Here is a 23,561-nt window from a genome sequence, read left to right on the forward strand (position 1 = left end):
CCTCTTAAGGAGGTGTTTTTGGTGGGCCCGGTATTAGCAATCCCATCTAAGACTAGAATTAAATGAAACAAACGTGGTACTAAATTTAGTCCAAGCCAGTCCAAGCCAAGCCTGTGTACCAAACGACCCCAAAGAGTATAGCCACGCGGCTATACTATTAAAAATTTCGAATATATGTGAGAACTATAGCCGCCCGGCTATACTCTTTAAATATATATATATATATCTCAATAATAATTAATTTTTTTCTAGAAATTTTTGCTACGGCTATACCTAAAATTTTTTTTTTTTTTAAAGGCGCTAAGCGGTCCTTTTTTTTTTTTTTTTTTTCCTGATTTTAAAGAAAACCCCACTGCCTCTCTCTCCTCTGAGCCGTCGCCTCCTAACTCTCTCTGCAACCTCCTCGCCCACCCACGACTGCTCCGCCCACCTGCCTTTGATTTCAAGTATTTTTCTTTGTAGTACTATATTATATGCTTTATGTCGGCCATGCCCTCTTGGCTTCTGTTGTTTGTTGGGAGCATGGTTTGTCCTCTCAATTGTATTTCTCTAATTTGACCTTTTTGGGCTTCCTTGCCCTAAAGATTTTGCTTTGTAACTTTCGTTTTCGTATTTTATTAAAGAAAAACACATCTTTTAGACTTCACACTTGCTCCCCCACTTAATCTTAGGTTACATTTGGCTGGATGGATTTGACACAAATGCTTAATTTGTTATAAAAAAAAACAAAAACAAAAACAAAATAAGATTGAATGTGTTTGAAATAACTAGATGTAGTACATTTGAAATGAATATATGCATTGAATTCCATTTGTTTTCTTCCTTTCTTTCTTATTCAAATCTTGGCATAAATAGAATATAAAACAAACAATTTTACCTTATAATGTCATCTAAATCCATAGATTTCAAAACCTTGCACTCCATTGTTCCTCAAAACCTTGTCACTATTGTCAAAATTAACAACCATAAACGTTCTCTGCTAAGAATTAACCAACTAGGTTTAAATATGTTGCATTGATTTTCAAGTGCGGTCACACCGAAAAATTTCTTTATGTGAATCAGAACAGTTTTCATGACGAACACTTGAAATCCAACCCATGGTTTATTTTTTGGTCCTGGGTATGCCTTTGTAGTACTTAACAATTGGCACGATTTAATGTAGTGTAGCCCATTTGTCTTCCATATGGGCAAATCATATTCTTTCAATAAAAGGTAGCATAGTTGAAAATTAAATTGCCACTTATAAATCATCATGCTATCTACGTCACATTGTGTCCAATACTCAGTACATTTATTCTTCGTTTGGGAAATTTAAGTTACATAACTTTCGAAATCCAGAATTCTCCTTCCATAACAGAAGCTTAAATATGGAGCCTAGTATTTCCTGTGCGCCAACTCCTTCACAATATCGGCAAGATTTTTCTCACTCCCAACACTCTGAACCCACTTGGCGTTTATCTGTACCCGCTCAATGCTCTGCTTCAATGTTCTCGTTATGGAGAGGTCAGGATGGACTTTGAAGAACTCATCTACTTCCTTAACCTTCTCGAATGAAGCCAACTGCAGAGGAAGGTAAAACCACCAAAAGTACAACGAAGGCACAAGCATTGAACAAAATGGAAAGGCATCAGAACAAAACAAAAGGCCTCAAAGACAAGAACAAACATTTCAAGAGAGAGAACGAACCGGTGAAATGATGGCACTGACAAAGCGAAGCAGATATCCAGAACTCCAGGTCTCTGAGATGTGCTCCCAGTTATCCTGTATTTTGGATCATCCAAAGGGCGAAATGAATCATGTTAACAATAGTGGGGAAAATAAATTCATTAATGTCATTAAAAACTAGTGCTCGAGAGATGCCTTCAGCCACGTCCAAGCTGTTTCCCGCCCTTTACTACTAACAGAAAGCCCGAGGGCTGCATCCTGTCTGCGGACCTACATAGATGGGATCATCAAACTAAGTACCATCAAGCTTTGAGATACTCTTAATTCAAATTTTCAACCAGTAATTAAGATATATATATATATATATATATAATATATAACAACATCGCAAGTACCTCAGAAGACAATAAGAAGTTGAGAAATTCCAGTATTATGTTGGGATCTGGACAAGACGCTAGTGATCCTACAGGCACAAAGAGATGCATTACTCCCTGGCATAACAGACTCAGATGTTCGGCATACTTTTACTAAATTAATCAGTATTACTTAAAATGCGGGTTTTCTCCTCCCTTAGATCAGTCTCTCTGTAAACTCCAAGAAGAGATTCATAGCCCGATCTTTCAGACATGCTTACTCTTTGCATTACAGCCACATACACTGCCTGCAACAATAGTTAATAATGAACATCAAGAGGGAATTTAAAAGGTTGAATGTACAGTTTACATCGAGACAACCTTTCTTATGTCAGGAGGAAGGAGTGGCGTATTTCTGTCATCTAAGAAGGCATGAAAACGCCTACTTGCTTCATCTATCGTCAGGTCATGCCCAAACACAGCAAGGGCAGTCAAAATGTCTCCTCTCAGCATTGCATCTAAATGGCTCTCACCGGGTTTAGGCTCCCAACCAAGCTTCCTGTAAACAAATTCAACATAAATAATAAACTGTACACAAAAATAAATAAAAAGAAAGGAGAAAATTTTGTGGATAGTTTGGGAGTGTTAAACATTTTGCTCCCGCCCCAACTTCATTATCATCAGACAAGCTTATCTACCTAGGTACTTGAGTAGTTAAAACAGAACAAGCTTACTCTGCAGAGTACTGGAAAAGGCCAATAAATAATTGATTAATGAGATCCAGTAGCTCGGGCACAGCATCAGCGGCAATTGTTGCCAGCTTATAACTTATCTGTGAAAAGTGAAGACCAAAATCAGACCAAGGACACAAATACAGTAACATAAACACAAAGCAGAGGTTATCATTACGTGAATCAAATTTGACAGCACTGTACAGTCAAGTTCCTCTCGGTAAGCACCCAGCAAGGTAAGCAGTGAAGCAAACGACTGCTGGCGAGCCATAGAAAGGGCAAATGAATCATCCAAAACTCCTGTTAAAAGGAAAAAAAAGGGCAAAAACTAAACACTACCATTTAACTATCAAATAGATAAGCAAGTGTGTGCATAAAAAATTGATTACCAAATCTGTCAGTTGCAGACAAGTGTTTCTTTTCTATCGCACTTCTAAGTGCAGCTGAAAGTTCCTCCTCATATTTCACCCTGTAAAAACCAGTCTGATCCACATTGACTTTTATCCAACTACATAATGAGCCTCTGCATCCAGTCCCTGCTATGGAGCAACCCAGAAATTCCTTTACATCAAAAGTTTCGAACTTCTTTTGTAGTAGGAAACTTTTGCGTACATCATATGAGCCAGAGCATAATGTTATTGGCACAATCCATTGCCCATCACCTTGGGAACCACTCGAGTAGAATTGTGTCTGCCATTTATTCGAATAAAATCTAAATAAATTATCCAACAGCTTATATATGCATTAGAGCTTTCTTTCAGAATTTCACTTGATAATCAAACAACATTTGGAAGGAGGTAAACATAAGGAACCTGGTCAAACTCCAATTTCTGATCTTTGACTTTGACAGAAATAACCGGGTAACCCTTTTGCTGTGTCCATGAATTCATTAGCTTGTTCACAGGTTCACCAGATCCCTCCTGAAGCGCAGCCCATAAATCTTCTGTCTTTGCATTTGAGGAAGCATGCTTTGTTATGTATGAAGCAAGTGACCTCTAGAGGCATGAAAAAATAACATGCAATTAACTCTGTAACTTCCATGAGAAATGGATTTAATAAACAATAGCCAAAATTCAAAAGTTGAGGGAAAGAATATGAGACACACTTCAAACACCTTTATCATATGAGCAATATAGCCTGATTGAGCAAAATTAGCTACAGTACATAGTAATAACTCTGCTGTTATGAACAACATATATATCTGCACCAAGTAGGACTGTCAATCAAGCCAGGCTGACCGTCTTTCCCTTAATTCTGGTCTGTTATGATGATTCAAGGTTGATTTCTAGAACATAATTCCAAAGGAATTCATTTATTGGTGTTCTCTACAAGCACCTATGTAATTTAATTATCTGTAATGGAACAGAATCATCTTCCTCTTATTTTGTAGGCTTTATTTCAACAGATATTACATAAATGGTTACCCTATTTCATTAACAGTATAACTTATGGCATACACAAATAAGACCAAAGCCATTATGTTCAGTCTGGACCATACTAACATTAGATCTAATGGTCAAGATCAGCCCAACCTCAAATTCATGCTAAAATACTATGATTAAGCTCCACATTGGACCAAAGAACTAGATGTTGAGCTAGTTCAGTATTCCACATCACAATCTAACAATTTTCTCAAGATCTCTATCGTCCTAAAATCCTGTATGCCCAGAAGCCTTTATTTTTTGGAAATTTCCATCACATAAATGTAAAAATTTCAGAAATAAGATAGTTGCTTCAATCTTCAAGGATATTTGCTAACATACCAAAGGACCAACCTGGAAGCATTCAGCACCAAGATAGTTTTGTAGCATCCGGATAACAGAAGCTCCTTTTCTATAACTTATTGCATCAAATATTTCATCAACCTCAGAAGCATGATTGATTTCCACCTGGCCAAAAAGAAGAAAGATTAAAACATAATATAGCAGAAACACTTATATTCTAAACCCTTCAATAAATGATGCCCTGCAATGTAGTGGTGATCCAGGTTTGATGCCACGAAACAGCAAATTTTGGACAACAGAGTTAGAATAAAACCCATGAAAGACTTGGTCCACGTAGAAGTACCTCAATGGGGTGAGATCCTTCAAGCCCATCCAGCTTAAGACCCAAAGTAATTTCATCAAGAAATTTAGTCCACATTTTCCACTCTGGGAACAAGCTATCAGTAGCTAAATAGCTCACCTAATGGCGTTAAAATACTTACTTTAAGTCCAAAAGCAAATAAAATAACAAGTACAACAAGTGAAATGAAGTGATACCCATGTTGCAAACCCCTCATTCAGCCATAAATGTGTCCACCATTCCATCGTTACAAGATTGCCAAACCACTGGTGTGCCAATTCATGTGCCACGACAGTTGCAACCTTTCACAAATTCCAAATGAAACGATTAAACATTTCTTTAGGGTTCAAAAACAACAGCTACATATCATATGAACCAAGCTGAATTCTGAAAGCTAGAGTGACATTCAGGATGTGTATGTTACCCGTTGTTTGTTGGCAGCTGCAGAATGCTGTTCATCAAAGAGCAAATCTGTTTCTTGGTATGTAACTAAACCATAATTTTCCATGGCACCAGGAAAATCAGGGATTGCAACCATATCCAATTTGGGCAAAGAGTATGGCACAGCAAAGTAACTGTCTTCGTCAATGATTCCATTTTGAATGCCAAATATAATGATGCAGAATTAGCAGGGAAGGGAAAAAAAAACTAGAGAAACTACCACTTATAATCCACAACATGCATCAACTGTAATTTCAAATTTGAATATGAATGATTAGTAATTTTTTGTAGTATTGTGATCCAAAAACATACTCTCTGTAAAATTCAAGAGTCTTGGCAGCAACGTTCAAAGCAAACTTCCCTTGGTTCGCCTTACCAACTTGACAATAGACCCGCACTTTGACCCCTGTGACGAGATGAAAGGTGACACCATCAAGAAAAGGTTGTACTAACATACACAAAACAAGGGACATTGTGTATGAGTTTACCATCAGATGTACGATCTTCAACATAATCAAACAACCCAACAACAACGGCCACCAAATATGTAGACATTATTGGTGATTCTTGAAATGAAACTGTCTTCAGATGTCCATGCACTTTCTCTTCTACAACCGGCATGTTGGAGAGAGCTACTAATTCAGATGGAACATCATCCAATCTAATCTTGAATGTAGCCTGTCAATCAAAGTTCCGATAAGAATGAACGGGGTCAATTCAATCTCTTTCTTTCCTAGTAGACTCAAAGATGAAATTAGAACTATGTTAAGTATCCAGAATCGCTTTAAACAAAATCATTATAGAGCAACCTTCCAAGCAGGCTCATCCCAGCATGGAAAGCACCGTCTGGCATCAACCGGTTCAAATTGTGTAACGGCCATATTTTTCTTCTCACCATTATGCTCATATGTACTGTACAGAATGAATCAAAGTTTAAGCATATCTGAAACATAATATAATCCAGAATTCGAAGAGCACACCTTGTGTAGAACCCCTTCATCTTGTCATTCAATTTTCCTTCAAACCCAATACCCAAAACTCCCGAACCAACCGGAAGCGTCTCTCCAAACTCCAGAACCAAAATCCCATCTTCTTCAAATGTCTCAACTTTCCAAGGCTTGAAAATTACCTGCTCTCAGAAATCAGATGAACTTAGAAGCACTTCCAAATGAACATTGCTTTTCTTTTTCTTTCTCGAGTACAATTGTACAATTGTCCAAAGCAAGCAAGCAAATGCATCATGCATGGCAGCAGGGATCAGTCAGTGGTACCTTGGAGGAAGCGAAAGACACGGAGGCGGCATCGACGGAGAGGTCGGCGGCGTTGAGGACGATGAACCGGGTATCGCAGACGATGTCGAGTTGGACGGCGACGGAGCCGCCGAAACTGCAGCCGGTGAGGTCCGGTTTGAGAGTTATATCGTATCGTTTCGGCACGGCGAATTTCGGCAGCCGAGACTGGCCTTTGAACTGCTCCATCTCCAAGTGAAGTGCCGAGGACTTTGAAGTTAAAGTGCTGCACATCTCCAATTGGAAAGGCAGAGTCACGCTGACGACGACTATAATTTTGTTTCCTCTATGAATATAATTCAGTCTAAATGATAAGGGAGGTTGGAACTTGAGGCCACTAATATGCTAGAAAATCAACTCTCATTTTCACTGGCCTAGATCAGTTAATTGATTTACTTATTGAGTAATGCTATTTAACTTGTTTTATTTTATTTTATTTTTTAAGGAAGATTTTTGTATTTTTATTTTTAAATTTCTAGGCATTATTGACAAATAAATAAATAAAATAGAACTTACGTGGCAATATTAATTAGTTACCATCATCTGCCACGTCAACTAATGTGCTGGGTAGGGCAAACACACTGCATTGCCAATTGGCTTAACTTGTTTGAGTCGGTTTTGCATGTCTTAACACCACATAAAAAGAAGTGATTTACAGACCTTAATAAGGAAACAATTTAAGGCTTTGTAATTGATTGAAACCGGTTTAGATTGGAGTTTTATATTTTGAAATTTATGAAAATTAGTAGAAATTTTAGCAAAATAAAACCCTAGAAGTTGTAATGTTTTTTTTTTTTGGGTCAAGAAAAGTTGTAATGTTTTATTCACAATCAACGTAGACTATTCTATTATCGAAATTAACAAATAATAAATAAAAAACCATTTTATAACAAGCCCACAAAACAAAGAAAATTCTCATCTCTAATCACACATATTACATGATACAACATAGGAGATCAAAAATTCATGTAACCGAAGATGCAGAAATCTTAATATATAAGACACAGGTCCAACAGAAAGAATTGGCACAATGCAACCAAACACAACGGCAACCCCGCCAGAAACCAACACCAACGCTGGCCGTGGCATTAACGATAATACATTAGCTGCTGACCTGATGAACTGTTAGGATATCCCTCATACATAGGTTGGGATCCACCAGAGTTCAAGGCCATGGACGTGGCCGCAGCCTGACTTAAGGCAAGTTGGCGCCGATAAGCCAACAAGTCAGCTGGAGAATAGACTTGGTTCATACCAGCAGCCGGAAGGATCTGATAGGGTTGGGCAGGAGGAGGCAGTGGATTCGAAGTTATCCCAGGAGGAGTTGGCTTGCTACCCCATGAACACTGCATGCATGATCACACAAAACAATAGATGTTTTTATCAAGACACATACACAGGCGCTTTGCGGAAACTAATCGAATGCACAAAAACCCACCAGAGGGTGATCTTGTGCATGTGCATGTGCATTGAAGAACAATATTAAGAAGGCAACAGAACCGTGTGACCATCAACATGAAAAGACCTTGCAGTAGAGATTTTATTACCTTCATGGACTTTCCATGAATTATCCTGCCATTTGCCATTTGAATGGCCAAGGCTGCTTCTTCATGAGTGTTGTATCTCACAAATCCGAAACCTTTATCCCTCTGCACGCGTACTTCCTCAATAACCCCAGCCCCAAGAGCATGAAACTGACTATGAAGTTCAGCTTGAGTAACCTGAAAATACAGACCAGATTTTCAGCAAGATTTTATGGCTAACAGCATATAGTTGTACCAACAGTTGAAAAGTTATGTCATAAGACCAAACTTAAGATTTAAAACTTAAATATGAAACATAATCTATCAACGTAGCCAGAATCACTGTTTAATCACCTCATGGGAGAGGTTGCCAACATAGACAGTAGTGTATGCTTGATTATTTTCAGGGGCCTCTTCATTGGAGTTCTCCTGACCTCCATCTGCAAAAGAAAGGAAACAGAACAAGACATCAACATCAAGTCTGGTACGAACTTCCCACTCAATCCTGGTATTATAAAGGACGGCAATGTATACTATGATCAACCATCAACCTCAGACCTATACTTACACTAGCAAATGCACAAACTAAATCCCTATAACAATATCAGACCAACCAAAAAAATTGCACTATCAAAGTCAAACTCACTACTGTCAGTTTTTGTTACATGAGACAACCAACATCAGACTAATTTTCATTAATTTGTCGATCTGGTCATATTTCATTAGCCAGAGGCGGAGAAATGGATTCATCTCAGACTACAATCAATAAATTCAATAATCTAATACCTGAACCAGATCCATGTATTAAGAGACTACATCCTGACCCTGTTATTAAACTTCATCTTTGCTCCTTTGGCACAATCTTATCTCAAAAACCACAACCATTAAAGTCCCAGAAGCCCTTGCAAGCAACCTCTGGCCTAACTCACCAAGGATCCTACATACTGTGGGCCAAGTCAGAAATTTTCATGATACCTGAAGATCCATTAGTAAGCACAACGGCATTTTGAGTGTCGCTATTCTGCTTCTCTTCATTGGAGCCAGCACTCTTAGTTGCCCAGTTGCATCTTATTTGTCTATTTCCAAGCCATTTACCTACAAAATGGAGTCCAGAACACATCAAACATTATGCACTAATGGTATCTTTCAAAACTGACCAAAAAAAAAACCATGCAACATGAGGCAACATTTAGATGTGTTACCGGTTAAATCATTGATAGCACTCTGAGCATCCTATAAAGCATTTCCATGAGGCACTTAATCAGTTCACAGATATTCCAGAGTAAACAACATGTGGGAGGCAATTTTTGGGTGGGAAGAATCTCACCAAAACACTCTAATTTCTAATCACAACAACATAACAGATACCTGCTGGTTACGGAAAGAAACAAAACCATATCCTTTTGAGCGGCCAGTTTTGTGATCCCACATGACCCTTGCATCACTGCAAACAATAAAAAGGACAAAAGGAAAAAGTCTTGTAAACCTAACATCAGGACATTTAGAATTTAATAGGTGATTCAAACTGTTACCCCACACCCAAGTGGAAACACAAAATAAATTCAGTCCTTAAACTGTAGTCAGTCAGTAACATGAACATTTGGTGAAAGTAATGAGGTAAAACTATAGCATGCTACCCTAGCGCCTGGGATATATCTGCTAAAACTTTGAAGAAAAAAAAATGATAATCGAAAGAAACAGGAACTCACGAACAACTAGGATAGACCGAGAAGCAAGCAAATAAAGTTGCATCTGTAACCTCTGGACTAAGATCACCAACAAATATATTGAAGTGCCCTGATAATTGTAAAATTGCATTAAAGGAATGAACCCTATAAAATTGTAACAAGCAACACTATCCGACAGCAGCAGTAGAACAACTGAAGCTCAAAGTAACCTGAAGTATCCTCCCTCTGGCTATTCGCATATGCCCAATTCACTTTAAGTGCCTGACCATAACTGCAAATCAAAATTAGAAAGACTAATAAATATAAACCATTTCTTTATGATGATAACCATTTTTAAATAATTATAAATAAATAAATAAAACACAGAGAGAGAGAGAGAGAGAGTTGATGTTTAATATTGAAGTCAAGAAAGGCATGAGAGTAACCACACTTGATCTAAAGTAAGTGAATGCTTACAGTTGGCGTCCATGCAATGTCATTATTGCAAGGGCTGCCGAATTTCGATCATGGTAGTCAACAAATCCATATGATGACTGTAATAAAAAATATACAGTCACATCGTGAAGGGAAATTCATTAAGGGGAAAATCAATTTTGAATATGGAGTACTCAATGTACCTTATCCTTTCTGATGAGCTTGCATCCTGCAAGAGGACCAACACTCTGGAAAACTTCAGCAAGAAGCTTATCGGTGACATTTACGTGAATGTTTCCAACATACCTGAAACCATCATGCCATCAGAATTTATCAGCATTAATTCAAATGAATAATGTCCACTTTAAATTTAAATAATTTGAACTTCTCAAAGTCACGAAGTCCACTTAGGCTAAAAAAATTTCACCCCGACTAACATAAAGATGAATGCAAAGGAAGACAAAAGACTCCAGAAATAGAGAAAAACAAAAAATCCATACAGCACTTACACACTGTGGCATGTAGATGGGTCAAATCCGGGAGGCAGATTTCCACTTGGGATAGGCTCCATCTGCACATTGTAAAAATAGAAAGAAGATAAACAAAAAATCCTAGCAAATCTAAGATGGTACCATACATGAAACCGTCCCCAAACATCCTAAGTAAAAGCACCAAGTACGGAGAAAAACTCTGGCAACAAAAAATACAAACTTAAGCCCCCAACCAAAAACAAATGTCTTAACAAATGATATTTCCTGTTCTGATGAATTACATAAAGTTTGAGTGAATTAGGTGATACCCAATAACTCAAATCATCTATTTTTGTGATCAAAGCAGGCAAGCAAGCAAGCATACAAGCCATACAGAGAGAGAGAGAGAGAGAGAGAGAGAGAGAGAGAGAGAGAGTGATGGGACCTGAGACATGGCAGCGGCGAGCACACCAGGATGGTACATGTGCTGTTGTTGTTGTTGCTGAAGAAGAGCTTGCTGCATTATGGCTTCTTGTTGTTGCTGTTGCTGAAGCTTCAATCTTTGTTGCATATTATTATACTCCCTACCCAATTTTTTATTTTTTATAAATCAGAACAAAGGCAGATCACCCATTAATCCAATGTTCGAATCTCGAGCAGTGCAAGAATACACAGAAAAAAGTTCGAATTCAATCATCAAATTCCCAAATTCTGCAACTTTCCTCTGAAAATCATTTGGGGGTTCTTAAAAAACTGAACTTTTTCACTCGAATGTAAGAATCAGAGTGTCAGATAAGATAATTCAGACAAATCTTAACAAGAAAATAGAAACCCAAAAAGAAAAAAAACAGAAGAAAGAGAAAAAAAGAAAAAAAAATTGAAAGAGAGGGAAGATAGGAACCTGAGGAGGTGATGGGTAGAATTGGAGCGAAACTCGGTGTGGCTCTGTTGTTGTTGTCTTCTGTCGGAGAAACTTTCTCACAGTGAAAGGCTAAAACCACATGACTCGGGTTCGGGTAGAATAAGACTGTCCTCCTCATTAATCATTATTTTGTTTTTCTCACTCCCAAAATTGTCCTTTTTGTTTTTTCTTTTCTTAAAAAAATCTATTTTCAAAATTTGTTTGACCTCCCAAATTAATTATAGAAGAAGGATTTTTTTTTTTTCTTCTTCTTTGAAATGCATTATTTTTTATTTTTAAAAAAATTATAGATATTTACGAAGTTTGTAGGGAGACTTTGGAAAAGCCCAAAGGAGAGAGAAAAATTTTAAAAGAAGCCAAAATGGACAAAATTGCCCTTATTTATTTTTTGATTTCCTAAGGAATCCTTTACATTTGCATGTCTTTGGTTTGAAAGTTGAGAGGTTTTTCTGTCTTTTTTGAAAAAGCTTTGGCTTTTTCCAAAAGTGAAAGTTTTTTTATGAGTAAAACCCTTTTCTTATCAAATTCAATTTTTAGGGAAAAAATGTATCATTTGATCAGAAAAACAACATTTCTCCTCCTATGGTCACACATGTCATGTCAAGTCTATATTTTATTAGTTAAATACAATTATTTGTACTCCATTCTCAAAGAATCTTTATCTTTCTATGTTGATTATTTATTTTATTTTAATTCAGTATAAAAGCTTCTCTCTTTATAAGACCGATCATGCCAAACATGGTTGGTGAGAGCAAAATAAATATTATACTTTTTTGGACTGTTTTCATCACACCTAAAATTACCAAATATCCACTAATTGCAAATGGGCTCTCTGACTTTCATGAAACCACATCTTTTTTTATTTGGATCAAATGTCATAACTCATAACAATATATCAAAAATTGAACTTAAATACTTTACAAAGATGCGATTTCATGCCGGCGACTTAAATCAAGCCAATGATGAACTAGTTTATAACCTCAAATTTGGAACATGGCTAAACCTTTTGGCCAAACATTTGACCTAGCTACCAATTACAAGCTAAACTTAGTACTGTTTAATCCCTCACACTAATGTTTACGACACCGATATCTTCCCGCGTATAGTAGAGACTACAAATGCAGGTCAGTGCACAGATTTAGGCCATTTCTTTTGCAGTATGAAGTATACACACCTCTCCGTTTGCTATCGGAAGAACACCAGCATCCATTTTGAGTTGAATCACTTTGAGGGGGACAATAAGTGAATGTTCATACAAATTTATTTGCAAAAGGTCATTGTCATCATAGGAAAGGGTAGCACTTCTGTATAATGAAGCAAGGCTACACGGCTTCCAACATGACTTCTTCTTCAACCTTTGGTTTGCTCTTAGGTCGACCGGATCGTCTTACATTACTGCTTGACAAAAGCTCCAAAGCATCTTCCAGGGTGATTTCACTGGGCTTCTTATTCTGCATGTGTAATGAAGATACCCAACTTATTAAATTTGGTAAGGAATAAGAATTGGTGAAATATTCTCTCAACTCTTTGACAACAGAATTCTGAATGTATAAAGTTAAATAAATGATCTTATTATAGTTCCATTGTGGTCTTAAATCTATATAAAAATGGGATCAAACCGATACAATACGCGTTGTGATCCAAAGAGATTTCCTCAGAGAAATGGAAGGAACATGTATCACATGTGGAAAATCTAGTTGCATCTCCAAGTTTTTCCTCGGATAAAAACATATAAACTATTAATTACTATTGCTATAAACCAAGCTCGTATTTTAACTCCATTACCTTGTAGACCTTAGGAACAGAAGCAATTGTGCGCCGATGTCTAACTGCAAACCCAACCCTTGCCACCTTTATAATCACCGGTTGCCCATCCTCTGGATGGTTACCCTGAAATGAAATTAAAACACATATACAGAGAACAAGAGAATGAGTTCAACGATGATGAAGAGGAAACAGAACTCAGCAGAGCAAAATGGAAAACAAACCAATGTCACAGGATAGCGCATTAACTCCAGAGCATCTTCAAGGGTAATTGAACCTACATCCTTTATCTGAAAAGTGATTCCACGTAAATATAAAGATTACAGATTTCAAAAAAAAGCATGGTGCATTTGCCATACACAGTGCACACAAAGAAAAAAAAAAGACAAAGAAAAAAGAAAGTAAAAGGGTTGGTAAAATTGAACTAAGATTTTCTCTTGGGTAGGCATGGAAATCTTTGTTAGCACATGAATTAACTCGTATAAATCACATGCAAGCATACAAGCACATACATACTTAACTATTATGAATATGGTTTTGACAGCATTATTAAAATCAACTCCAATAATGGCAAGAAGATGTGTAGATAAACATCTCAAAGATCCGCATAGAACCAAACAAAAGGAAAAAAAAAGTATCATATAAAACCAGAATAAAAAGTTCCAATGTTTAGTTACAGTGTAACTTTTACATACATGGGATACAGAGGCTCTTTTAGGTGAGTTTCCCTTCCTGTCTTCACCAAGTTGTACATAGGATCCATATGGACCATTTTTCAAAAGAACCTGAAAGGCGACATACATTTTTCTTTAATGTAAACATAACTTACAATAATAAACTCAAGCAAAGCTAAGGCTCCAGTGGACCCTAAACCAACTATAGAAATATCAGAATTCAAAACAAACCTTTTCATTGGAACCTGGACTAAGACCTAGCACTTTTGGTTCCTCCATACTGCTGTTCTTCGGAGTACTCTCTTCTTCTTCATCATCACCATATAATGTCTTAGCAATGTACCTATTTGCAGCAACCAAATGAACATTGATAACTTATGGATGGTGATTTTTCTTTCACTACAACTAGGACAAATTTAGACCAACAAAATGCAAGTTAGAATTATAAGAAAGCTCTGCTATTTCTATTGCCTAATATTATAGAAAGAAGCCATGTCTGATAACTGAAAGACATGCAAGTTGAAATTATAAGAAGGCTCTGCTAGTTCCATTGCCTAATGTTATACAAAGGAGCCATGTCTGATAACTGAATCTTTCTTTTCACTGTAAGCGACCTGGAAAATACATAGGGTTCTGTTCAGTGTTCTAAAGTTTAGGTGAAATCCCCTTTCAGGGTCTATTGAGGGCCAGGGCTTGCTAGAGGGACAACCCTTGTGGTTGTGTATGTTGTTTGCCATTCCATTAGAATTGGCTTGCCAACTTTTCACATATATGTAGGCCCATGGGCAATGGCCAAACAATGAAATTGGCCTTTGACCGATACTGGGTTGTTTCCTTTCGTATTTTGTTACTCGTTCTATTCTTTGCATTGGACCGTAATTGTAGTGCTACTGGCAACAGAAGGATCAAATGACCATATTGCCGCACATGCATGAAATTAAGTTACACCATAGCTTTTCATACTCACTTGCACTTTGGGTGTTGATCACAACCAATAAAATAGCCTGCACCGAACCGACTCACTTTGAAAATCAAATTGCCTTCCATACAACTGAAACATGTATAAGTGAAGATTGTAATATGTATTAGAAACGGTGCTCAAGAAAACAATTTCATGTGTGCAGAAGAGTAGATAAGCCATCAAAACAGCATCCCAGAATCAAATCTGAACTGCAGAAAACTTAATGAGAACTAGCCATATCAAGAAGAATTTCATTAAACCATATGCATACCATGGGCATGTCCTGCTTTGATCGGGAAGAGAAGCAAACAAGAAGTCTCCAAATTTTTTTTCCATCATCTTCTCCACCTGAGATATTATATGGCTTATAATGAATACGAAAGTTCCTATAAGGATATTTTACGAAAAGAAGGTTATGTTTAACGAAGACTAAACCTTACCTGATGAATATGAACAGTACTGGTACGGTCACAATAAGCGCTGAATCGGGTCCAATAATCTCTAAGGAGGCCCTTCCATTCAGTTAAGCCAGCAGAGACATTATCAAGCTGGTGAGAGACATAAAGAAGTCAATCACCAGTAACAAAAAATGTTCGGGTAATCAAGTACATCAAATAGTTAACAATGGAAGGTGAACAGTATTGCTTGATTGAGCCCAACATATATCAAAATCATGTAGCTACAGCAACCAAATTAAGAAACTATTTTAGGCAATGGGAGAGAGATTATACAAAATATTTTCTTTTTCGTGTTGAAACTAAAGAAACTTTTATTGAAAAAGATTATATTCAATATAGATTTACCTCAGTCTCCATATCAGCAGTAAAACTATAATCTGTAACCTCGGAAAAATGGTGGCCGAGAAATGCTGACACCTAAAGGTAACCAGAACAATAAAATAAATTGAGAGGACGAATGGGATGTCGAAGTATTTCATGGACACAACAGTAAAATGTTAAGCATGCTCTTCAACTAAGAATTACTGATAATTTAATGCAAAACACAACAGTAAGAGAAGTGTAAGAAGAAAATTAATTATAAAGGGAACCAAAAAGAAAAACCAAAACCCCACAGATACACAACCATCTAAAAGTTTTGATAGGAAATACAGAATAAAAACTAGGATGAAAAGTAAACCAATAAACCAGGAAATAAATAAATAAACAAGCACCAGTCAGACATGACCAGTGTTAGAAATAGAAAATTTCACATAACAATGGACTTGCATGTAGCCACAAGGGAACATGTAGAGATCTTTTCTATTTCTCTAACGTCCATAAAACCAGAAGGAATGCCAGAACATACCATACGACCACGAAATTCTGGATGTAACACACGGCTTTTCACTGTCACATAGTTTCTATCCTGGCACCACAAATAAATGAGAAGTCAAAATATTGTTAAGTTATAAATCGAAGTAAATTAAGACATTTGCAGAGATGGCTGTTAAGAGACAAATTTATTAAAAATTAAGACATCATTCTCAAGAGCATGCTTATTGTGATGATATGAGATAACTTACCAGAATACATGTTGAAACTACTGAAAAAGGGTTCTCAGGAGATGAGATAAAAATAACTAAAGAAATTGTGCTTTTTTCAAACAGAAGAATACATTAGAAAAATATCATCAACGAAAAACCTGGCTATGTGAACATCATCACATACCTGTAAAACTTTCAATGTGCTTGCATAAGTTGAAGGTCTTCCAATCCCAAGTTCCTCCAATTTCTTAACCTTATAGCACACAAAACCACAAAGGTCAGAGAACCAAAGCTAAACAGAAAAGAAGGGCACAATTTGAACTCGAAAATTTATAGTGAGCACTAAAAATAAAAAAGGAGTTCAAACCATGTTCTGGTATAATGAAAAATTATAAAACTTTACCAACGATGCCTCAGAGTAGCGTGCAGGAGGTTGAGTGTGGTGTTCCTTGAGTTCCACTTTACCAACGTATAATGGATCCCCACGCTGCAGAACCAAAATAAAGCACATATTCAAGCAACATCACGTGGCCCGCCAATGCAAATTTTACCGATAAAAATTAATTTCTGATGAAATTGATCAACAGACTTGGAGTCGAAATTTACCTTCAAGGAATTAAGAAGTCCAAAACCTTCATTACGACTGTTCCCTTCATTTTCTTTATACTTGACTGCCTGAGCTTCCACGTCCTAAAATTATAAATTAGACATATTGGACAATCTCACATAAAAGCATGCAACAAAGTGCCAATTTAAAATAGGGTATATAGCATCAAATGAATCACATGTAAGTGAAACTATATGAACAAGAGGCAATTTACTCTCCAAATCCTCACATATTTGTAAAATTTAGATCCAATGACTAATAGATATGATGAGTTCAAGATATCAAAAGTTAAACTGACATATAAACTCGTAAAAGTAGCAACGTTTTGAAAAATCATGGGCATTAAAGCCCATTTTTATAAAGAAAAACATATCAAAATTCATTCTATAACTCGGGAATATTAAGAAGATTTTGTTGTTTACCAAAATAAAATAGCAGATTCAATTTATTAATTAAGGATTCCCATCAGTTTGAACCACACATAATTATGAAATTGCAAACAGGTATGATTGTGGCACTCCAGCCAAATGTACATGCACATTTTATGGTGTTTACAACCATACTAAGATGGAAAATAGATTATACCTCAAAGACTGCCTGATATCCAAGGAACTCAACCCTTGAGCATGAAGATCGGAAAACAATGGACTCGCCCGCATTTCCAATATCAAGTTGTATCTGGTAAGATTGATGGGGCAAATAATTAGGCAAGAGATGGATTTGCATTACATACATATGACTGAACATAAGGACCAGGATATGAGAAAAAGTCAACAAGTTAATGCATTTTCTATTTGACTGCTAGTCACATCACTTGAATGAGAAGAATTTTCATATGTTTACATTCTAACCTGCTCAATTGTAGCAGGCTCCATTTGACATGCCACTGTCCGACACCAAATAAGAGTGTACAACTTCAATGAATCTTCATCAAGCATCCCACGGAACAAGGCTAAATGCCAAGTAGAAAATTTTATGGTCAATTCACTTGAAAGAGACTAGCAAATGAAATGAACATCTACAAAACTTGCATTAGAAAAATGTAGAAATTGTCATATAGCATGCAGAATTATTTACATGGCAATCTTCGAACATCAGTTGGTCTAATCGCTTCATGGGCCTCTTGAGCATTCTTCACCTTTTTAAAAAATTTGCGTGGACTTTCTGATGCAAAATTCTGTCCATACCTGCATCAAAGGAATATTGTTTGTAAGGGACACAAACAAACATAGAGATCTCAAAAAATATATTAGAATATGACTAATCAGATTTCCATGCAAGCAAAAAAGGTCTAAGTTTTAAGTTGTAGGGTGACAAAAACATAAAATATATTAGAATTGTAGTGGATTGAACAAACAATTGAAACATGGGCAACTTGTTCAGGACCCTGGGAAAATGAACTTGTATTTATTAACTCATAAAAACCTACTTATAAATACAATTAAATTCAAATTACAAATAAATATATGTAGAAATGACATTTATCTCCAGCACCTTTGAATTACCAAGGAGCGCACATCCTTACAGGCTTCATCAGAAATCTGTAGAATTTAAAAACAATAGGTATTAGAAATAACTAACGAATCTCAACCTCATTTAGACATGAATAAAATAGGCTCAAACCATGGATCTTTGAGGCAGTGTAAATCATGTGCACATAAGAAGACAATCAGCATATAATAAAGTATGAGCTATCATAAAAAAGAAATGCAAGTACAATTATATATTGAAGCAAACTCAACAAATAAAACTAGCAGCTTCAAAACGTTTATACTCGCCCAAGGAAGCTCATGCTTTTACGTTATGCAGTATAAAAAATACCAATGTGCAATTGAGCAATTGAAAACACAAGACAAGGATACCCATTCTGCATGAGCATTTCAATTAAGTTCTGAAAATAATTAATTAGAAAGAACAATGTTATAATCAAGTAAAAAATTTATTTCACAATTGTCCTTTCACATTAGACAAAAAGATGCTTAGTAGGTCAAAAGCACTCTTACAAATTAGTTGAAAGCACCAAGTGGATTTCTCTTTTACGTAAGACCAATAAAATAATTGTTCTTAATGCAGCACACAAAGGAATTTTAAACGATATAAAAAAATATACAGTACTTGCCTTGAAGGGGATGAGATGAATTTAAAAATCATTTGATTAAATGAATTACAGAAGTACGCAGTTACAGTTACTTGAAAACCAAAGTGAGTTAGAATCTAACGAAAAGTTAGAAATTCAGTATATTCAGAGGTCATTAAAAACTGATCACCCAAAGAGAAGCAATACAAATGTGCAGAAGGAACCTAGCCACCAAAATCATCTGACAGACAACAAGAAACTTAATGAACTAACACGCACTAATATTCATGCAGCCAAAGTGATACCTACGTGTAGTCCATCTGTTCTCATGTATGTGATCAAACCCGCTGCCTTACCATCTGATAATTGAACCCCCTCATAAAGTTTCTGTGCAAGCTGCATACATAATGTAACTTCCATGAGCCACATACATATTCAAAAAGCAAAAAAAAAAAAAAAAAAAAAAAAATCTACACCTACCAATTCAAAGCATGAAATCAAAAGGCAAACTGAATTAAAGGACAAAATACTGACTAGAACAGAAGAGGAACATCGAAAATAAATAACAACTCTTCCTGGTTATGGAAATATGTTGCACCAGGACTACATATGGTATTGCACATCCGATTAAGAAAAAAAATCAGAACAGAGAATTCATCATTAGGGTGGTTTTGTTTTGAACAGAGGTCTTTCTGCAGGAGAGGGTGGTGGGGGTTTAAATGAGCAATACTACCAAATAATTGGTTATGGTGGATAATACTTTTAAGAAGTTTATGACTTTATGTGAAGATAAACTAAAGCAGAAAGACAAACAACAATGTCCAAAGTGTACCCTTATAGTCATACAACATTCCATATGGACTGGATCAGTCAAACAGCCATTACACATATGAAGATCAAAGTTGATCAACAATGATAGGCAAAAATATCCTCAACAGCATACGAAACGAACCAAAACCTAATACAAAAAACATAAATATTCTGAAGCAGTGATAATAATTTAATTAAATGTAAAATTCAATTTTAGCTTAGATGGAAATCAGAAGATAAAGGCCCCCAAACCCAAACCTTCATTGTATATGCTGCACTGAAATGTAATTTGTTTGCCGCATCCTGTTGAAGTGTTGATGTTATATACGGTGTGGGAGGATTCTTCCGCATTTTGTTTTTCTTAGAGCTGACCACTTGAAAATTTTGTGAATTAATCTGCTGTTCAATTTCTTTTGCCTTGGTATGAGAGTCAATAGAAAATTGATTTAACTTTTTGGAATCAAAATGGGTCAAGTGCGCTGAGAAGTCTGGGGCATTTACTGATGAACCTGGTTCTTTTTGGTTCAATTCAATCTCAGCAGTCCAATATTCCTGCTGTTTAAATTCATCAATTTCCATTTCTCTGTCACATAGAAGAGCCAGTGCAGCAGATTGGACTCGCCCTGCAGACTGGCAACCTGGTAGTTTCCTCCATAACAGTGGTGAAATGTTAAATCCAATCAAGTAATCAAGAGCACGTCGGGCAAGGTAAGCATGGACCAAGTTTTCATCGATTTCTCTTGGAGCTTGCAGAGCACTTTTGATAGAGGTCTCAGTGATTTCATGAAAGACAACCCTTGCTACATTAATATCTTCACGTAAAGCATCCTGTTGTTGCAGCATCTCAATAATGTGCCAAGCAATAGCCTCTCCTTCACGATCGGGATCTGATGCAAGAATAAGATTTTCTGCTCTGATGAACAATGTAAAACAAATAAGAAAATTCAAAAAACATACCCCAAAAATTGAAAATAAAAAATAGAAATGCTTAAGTTACTGAATTCAATATCAGTACTATACACCAGCATCCTAGCTTAGAATGAATGCCCACAAAAAACGCATCTCATTAGTTTCCAACCATATGGGGAACCTTAACAGCCTCATAATCACAGTTGCTTAAGGCCAATTGGACGTGAATGAAAATGATAAAGAACCATACCCAGTTAGTGCAACCTTTATGCTCTTAAGATGAGTCCAGGCAGCAGATGGAACTTCCCACACCATACTAAAATCATCATCAGGCCTTACAGATCCTGACCTAGCAGCCAAGTCCCTTACATGACCATAGCTAGGCAGCACTTCAAACATATCACCAAGATAACCCTGAATAACCTTTGCCTTTGTAGCAGACTCCACAACCACGACAGTTCTCCCAGTCGCGGGGTACAGCTGCTTCAGTGTCATTTTTCCTTGAGGTTTCACTTTGCCCATTTTTTGTGGTATATGTTTCTGGGGTGACTTGGAATCTGAAGTTATAGACTTTCCCTTTCTACTAGAGTTCCCACTTTTCTTCTTTGGCTGGGGTTTTATTGAAGAACCATCACTAATTTCTACAGGCACTTTTCCCGTGAAATTCAACTGAAAGACTGCAGTGTTAGTTACAATAGTGCAATGTAAAAATAAGATTCAATCCTAATTCTACTTGAAAATTTATAGTTGCTGACCTCTGAATCCTGTGCAGATTTTTTGCCACTTTTGGTACTACCAGATTTCTTTGTTTGAGAAGTACCTTTAGAACTTTGTGTCGCAGCAGCTTCTGCTGGGGCATTAGCAGCAGAAATTTGTTCTTTAGTTTTCTTGCTTTTCGACCTCTTTTTTCCTTTGACTTTAGGGACATGGTTATCATTGATTATAAGCGAATTTGAAAGGAAAGATCCCAGTTTTCCATCTCCCTTCTCACTTCCAATCTGCCGTTCAGTTGAAGCTTCTACATCAACATCTTTGGAGATGCTTGAAATGGTAGCTTCGTTTTTGCTTTGAGCCGCCAATGCCTTTTCCCTTTTCCTCCGTTTACTGAGCTGTTTGAAAAAAGATGTACTTACAGAATACTTGCCATTTTGGGCACCAACACTCTCTAATTTGCTTGTCACATGTGGAACTTGAGAAAAAAACCTCTTGGCAAAACCTCCAATGCTATAATTAGCTACACTTCCGAAAGACCCGGGACTGATAACATTACCAGGACCCAAAGAATTCAGGGAACCAGGTTTTAAATTAGAGAAGGCACGTTCAGACCCATCACCACTTCTTCTGAAAGAATGAAAACTAGGTCCAACCTTTGCAGGGTTTATCATGATCATGCAAGAACCTCCAGATTTTTTTAACTTAAGCTGAGAATAATTTCTGTATTTACTTGCAGTCAAAATCGGGGAAGATGGCAAGCAAACGCATGGGTAAGTCTCAAATGCCCTGTACTGCAACTGTTACACCAATTGCACACATTAGAATACGATTTTCAGAGAAACAGCATACGTAAACAAATTGTGAACGCATTGGCACAAGCACACACATACACACACACACAAAATTTGACATGTTGCACTAGCTTGAATATAGCACATTTAAGCAAACCCAACGAAAATCTACGCTTAATATTTGTATTAGTCGATAAATTAGCCCAGTCAATGTGAAAAAGCTACAGACTTGAATGTCCCAGCAACCCAAAACAGACCATGGCTTTAATTACAGCTAGAATTAGTATCATCATTTCGGGCTTTGAAGGAAGTGGTCCTCTGAGAAAAGCAAGAAATTGAAGGAAAATCAAATATGAAAATAAAAGAACATGATTGATGTTTTACTAAGCAAACAACAAAAGAAACGCAAAGTGGGAACCTTGGCCATGGAGCGGCGGAGTCGCAGAGCTGAAGAAGCTAACGTGTTTGAGCAAACGAATGAAGAAGCAGATGAAGTGGGGGCGGTCAATGATAAGGTCCTTTGAAAATGAATCATCGCCATACCAGTTTCATTTGCTTGACGCAAAGATAAGAGAGTTTTCGAAGGGTGAGGCTATAAAACGAAGAGGGTTTTTGAGGGAGGGTTTTAGGGCATGTTTCAGACACTGGTAATGGTTCGGGTACGGGCCTCCAAATTTGATCCGGTAGTTAATGGCCCATTTCAGATGGGGTGGTGTTGTATTGACAAAAATGGCCCTGGAGCCCGACCCAAAAAAATGCCCTTAAAAAAAGTCATAATTTGACGAACTGGACGGCATAGATGACATTGCTGTGCGGATTACAAAATTTTAGAGGACAACATTGATCGATTTTAAACATTGGGGACCAAAATGATGAGTTTTGAAAACGTCATATACCATTGGCAATGGAAATTGTAAATTTTTAAGTACTTTCACTTTTTTTCTTTTGTTGTCTTGTATTTAATTATGATATCATTTGACGTGCAAGATTGGATTATTTTTCAACATAACACTAGATTTTATAGTGTAAATTATAATCCTCTCGAAACCTCTAACTCGAATCCAAATTCTAAATCATGACCTTCCAAGTCACAAATTTCGATCACCATTGAATCTCGAACTTTAAACTTTAACCTTTGAATTTGAACTCCCACATTTGCACTCAATATTGTCCTCAAAGTCAACCCTCATACATATTTTAATACCCAAACT

General features: G+C 36.7%; 3 protein-coding genes across 4 annotated transcripts; all 3 read right to left on the reverse strand.

Moving 5' to 3' along the window:
- Positions 1,160-6,971, reverse strand: LOC18793193 (aminopeptidase M1). 2 transcript variants are annotated; one of them, XM_020563100.1, is made up of 19 exons: positions 6,526-6,971; positions 6,235-6,383; positions 6,064-6,166; positions 5,743-5,932; positions 5,567-5,660; positions 5,238-5,388; positions 5,011-5,115; positions 4,817-4,933; positions 4,513-4,638; positions 3,562-3,744; positions 3,139-3,439; positions 2,928-3,049; positions 2,753-2,850; positions 2,400-2,577; positions 2,212-2,326; positions 2,061-2,128; positions 1,861-1,935; positions 1,687-1,761; positions 1,160-1,560 (listed from the first exon to the last, which is right to left on the reverse strand). In XM_020563100.1, exons 1-19 carry the CDS (start codon positions 6,775-6,777, stop codon positions 1,375-1,377), a joined length of 2,688 nt encoding a protein of 895 aa, XP_020418689.1. In that variant the 5' UTR covers positions 6,778-6,971; the 3' UTR covers positions 1,160-1,374. The 2 variants fall into 2 exon arrangements, with proteins under 2 accessions (XP_020418689.1, XP_007227351.2); XM_007227289.2 differs by having other exon boundaries at positions 4,525-4,638; positions 6,526-6,970.
- Positions 7,392-11,685, reverse strand: LOC18793693 (oligouridylate-binding protein 1). The gene is made up of 13 exons (XM_007222521.2): positions 11,540-11,685; positions 11,084-11,222; positions 10,678-10,739; positions 10,372-10,474; positions 10,211-10,287; positions 9,964-10,025; positions 9,776-9,863; positions 9,435-9,510; positions 9,269-9,299; positions 9,042-9,161; positions 8,421-8,506; positions 8,091-8,264; positions 7,392-7,889 (listed from the first exon to the last, which is right to left on the reverse strand). The coding sequence occupies exons 2-13, from the start codon at positions 11,207-11,209 to the stop codon at positions 7,632-7,634; spliced, it is 1,263 nt and encodes a 420-aa protein (XP_007222583.1). The 5' UTR covers positions 11,210-11,222; positions 11,540-11,685; the 3' UTR covers positions 7,392-7,631.
- On the reverse strand, positions 12,398-23,013 carry LOC18789073 (DNA topoisomerase 1). Its single transcript, XM_020554384.1, has 22 exons — positions 22,769-23,013; positions 21,601-22,356; positions 21,096-21,514; positions 20,195-20,849; positions 19,436-19,522; positions 18,544-18,590; positions 18,127-18,236; positions 17,901-18,001; positions 17,635-17,727; positions 17,049-17,132; positions 16,846-16,929; positions 16,627-16,695; positions 16,265-16,324; positions 15,763-15,834; positions 15,400-15,507; positions 15,231-15,307; positions 14,966-15,049; positions 14,230-14,341; positions 14,020-14,109; positions 13,549-13,614; positions 13,346-13,450; positions 12,398-13,011 (listed from the first exon to the last, which is right to left on the reverse strand). The coding sequence occupies exons 1-22, from the start codon at positions 22,889-22,891 to the stop codon at positions 12,883-12,885; spliced, it is 3,531 nt and encodes a 1,176-aa protein (XP_020409973.1). The 5' UTR covers positions 22,892-23,013; the 3' UTR covers positions 12,398-12,882.

Source organism: Prunus persica, chromosome G1, assembly GCF_000346465.2.
Source record: "Prunus persica cultivar Lovell chromosome G1, Prunus_persica_NCBIv2, whole genome shotgun sequence".
In the NCBI taxonomy this organism is placed as follows: Eukaryota; Viridiplantae; Streptophyta; class Magnoliopsida; order Rosales; family Rosaceae; genus Prunus; species Prunus persica.

Excerpts from the sequence above, each read along its gene's own strand:
- LOC18793193 (XM_020563100.1), bottom strand. The coding sequence starts at position 6,777 with ATGTGCAGCACTTTAACTTCAAAGTCCTCGGCACTTCACTTGGAGATG. Across the intron at positions 5,661-5,742 it reads TGAAGATCGTACATCTGATG|GGGTCAAAGTGCGGGTCTAT; the intron begins GTAAACTCATAC and ends ATCTCGTCACAG. Across the intron at positions 1,561-1,686 it reads TCAGTGCCATCATTTCACCG|TTGGCTTCATTCGAGAAGGT; the intron begins GTTCGTTCTCTC and ends CTTCCTCTGCAG.
- LOC18793693 (XM_007222521.2), bottom strand. The coding sequence starts at position 11,209 with ATGCAACAAAGATTGAAGCTTCAGCAACAGCAACAACAAGAAGCCATA. Across the intron at positions 10,740-11,083 it reads TCGCCGCTGCCATGTCTCAG|ATGGAGCCTATCCCAAGTGG; the intron begins GTCCCATCACTC and ends TACAATGTGCAG. Across the intron at positions 10,475-10,677 it reads CCATCTACATGCCACAGTGT|GTATGTTGGAAACATTCACG; the intron begins GTAAGTGCTGTA and ends TGATGGTTTCAG.
- LOC18789073 (XM_020554384.1), bottom strand. The coding sequence starts at position 22,891 with ATGGCGATGATTCATTTTCAAAGGACCTTATCATTGACCGCCCCCACT. Across the intron at positions 16,696-16,845 it reads GCTACTCTGAGGCATCGTTG|GTTAAGAAATTGGAGGAACT; the intron begins GTAAAGTTTTAT and ends GTGTGCTATAAG. Across the intron at positions 13,615-14,019 it reads AAAGAGCCTCTGTATCCCAT|ATAAAGGATGTAGGTTCAAT; the intron begins GTATGTAAAAGT and ends ATCACTTTTCAG.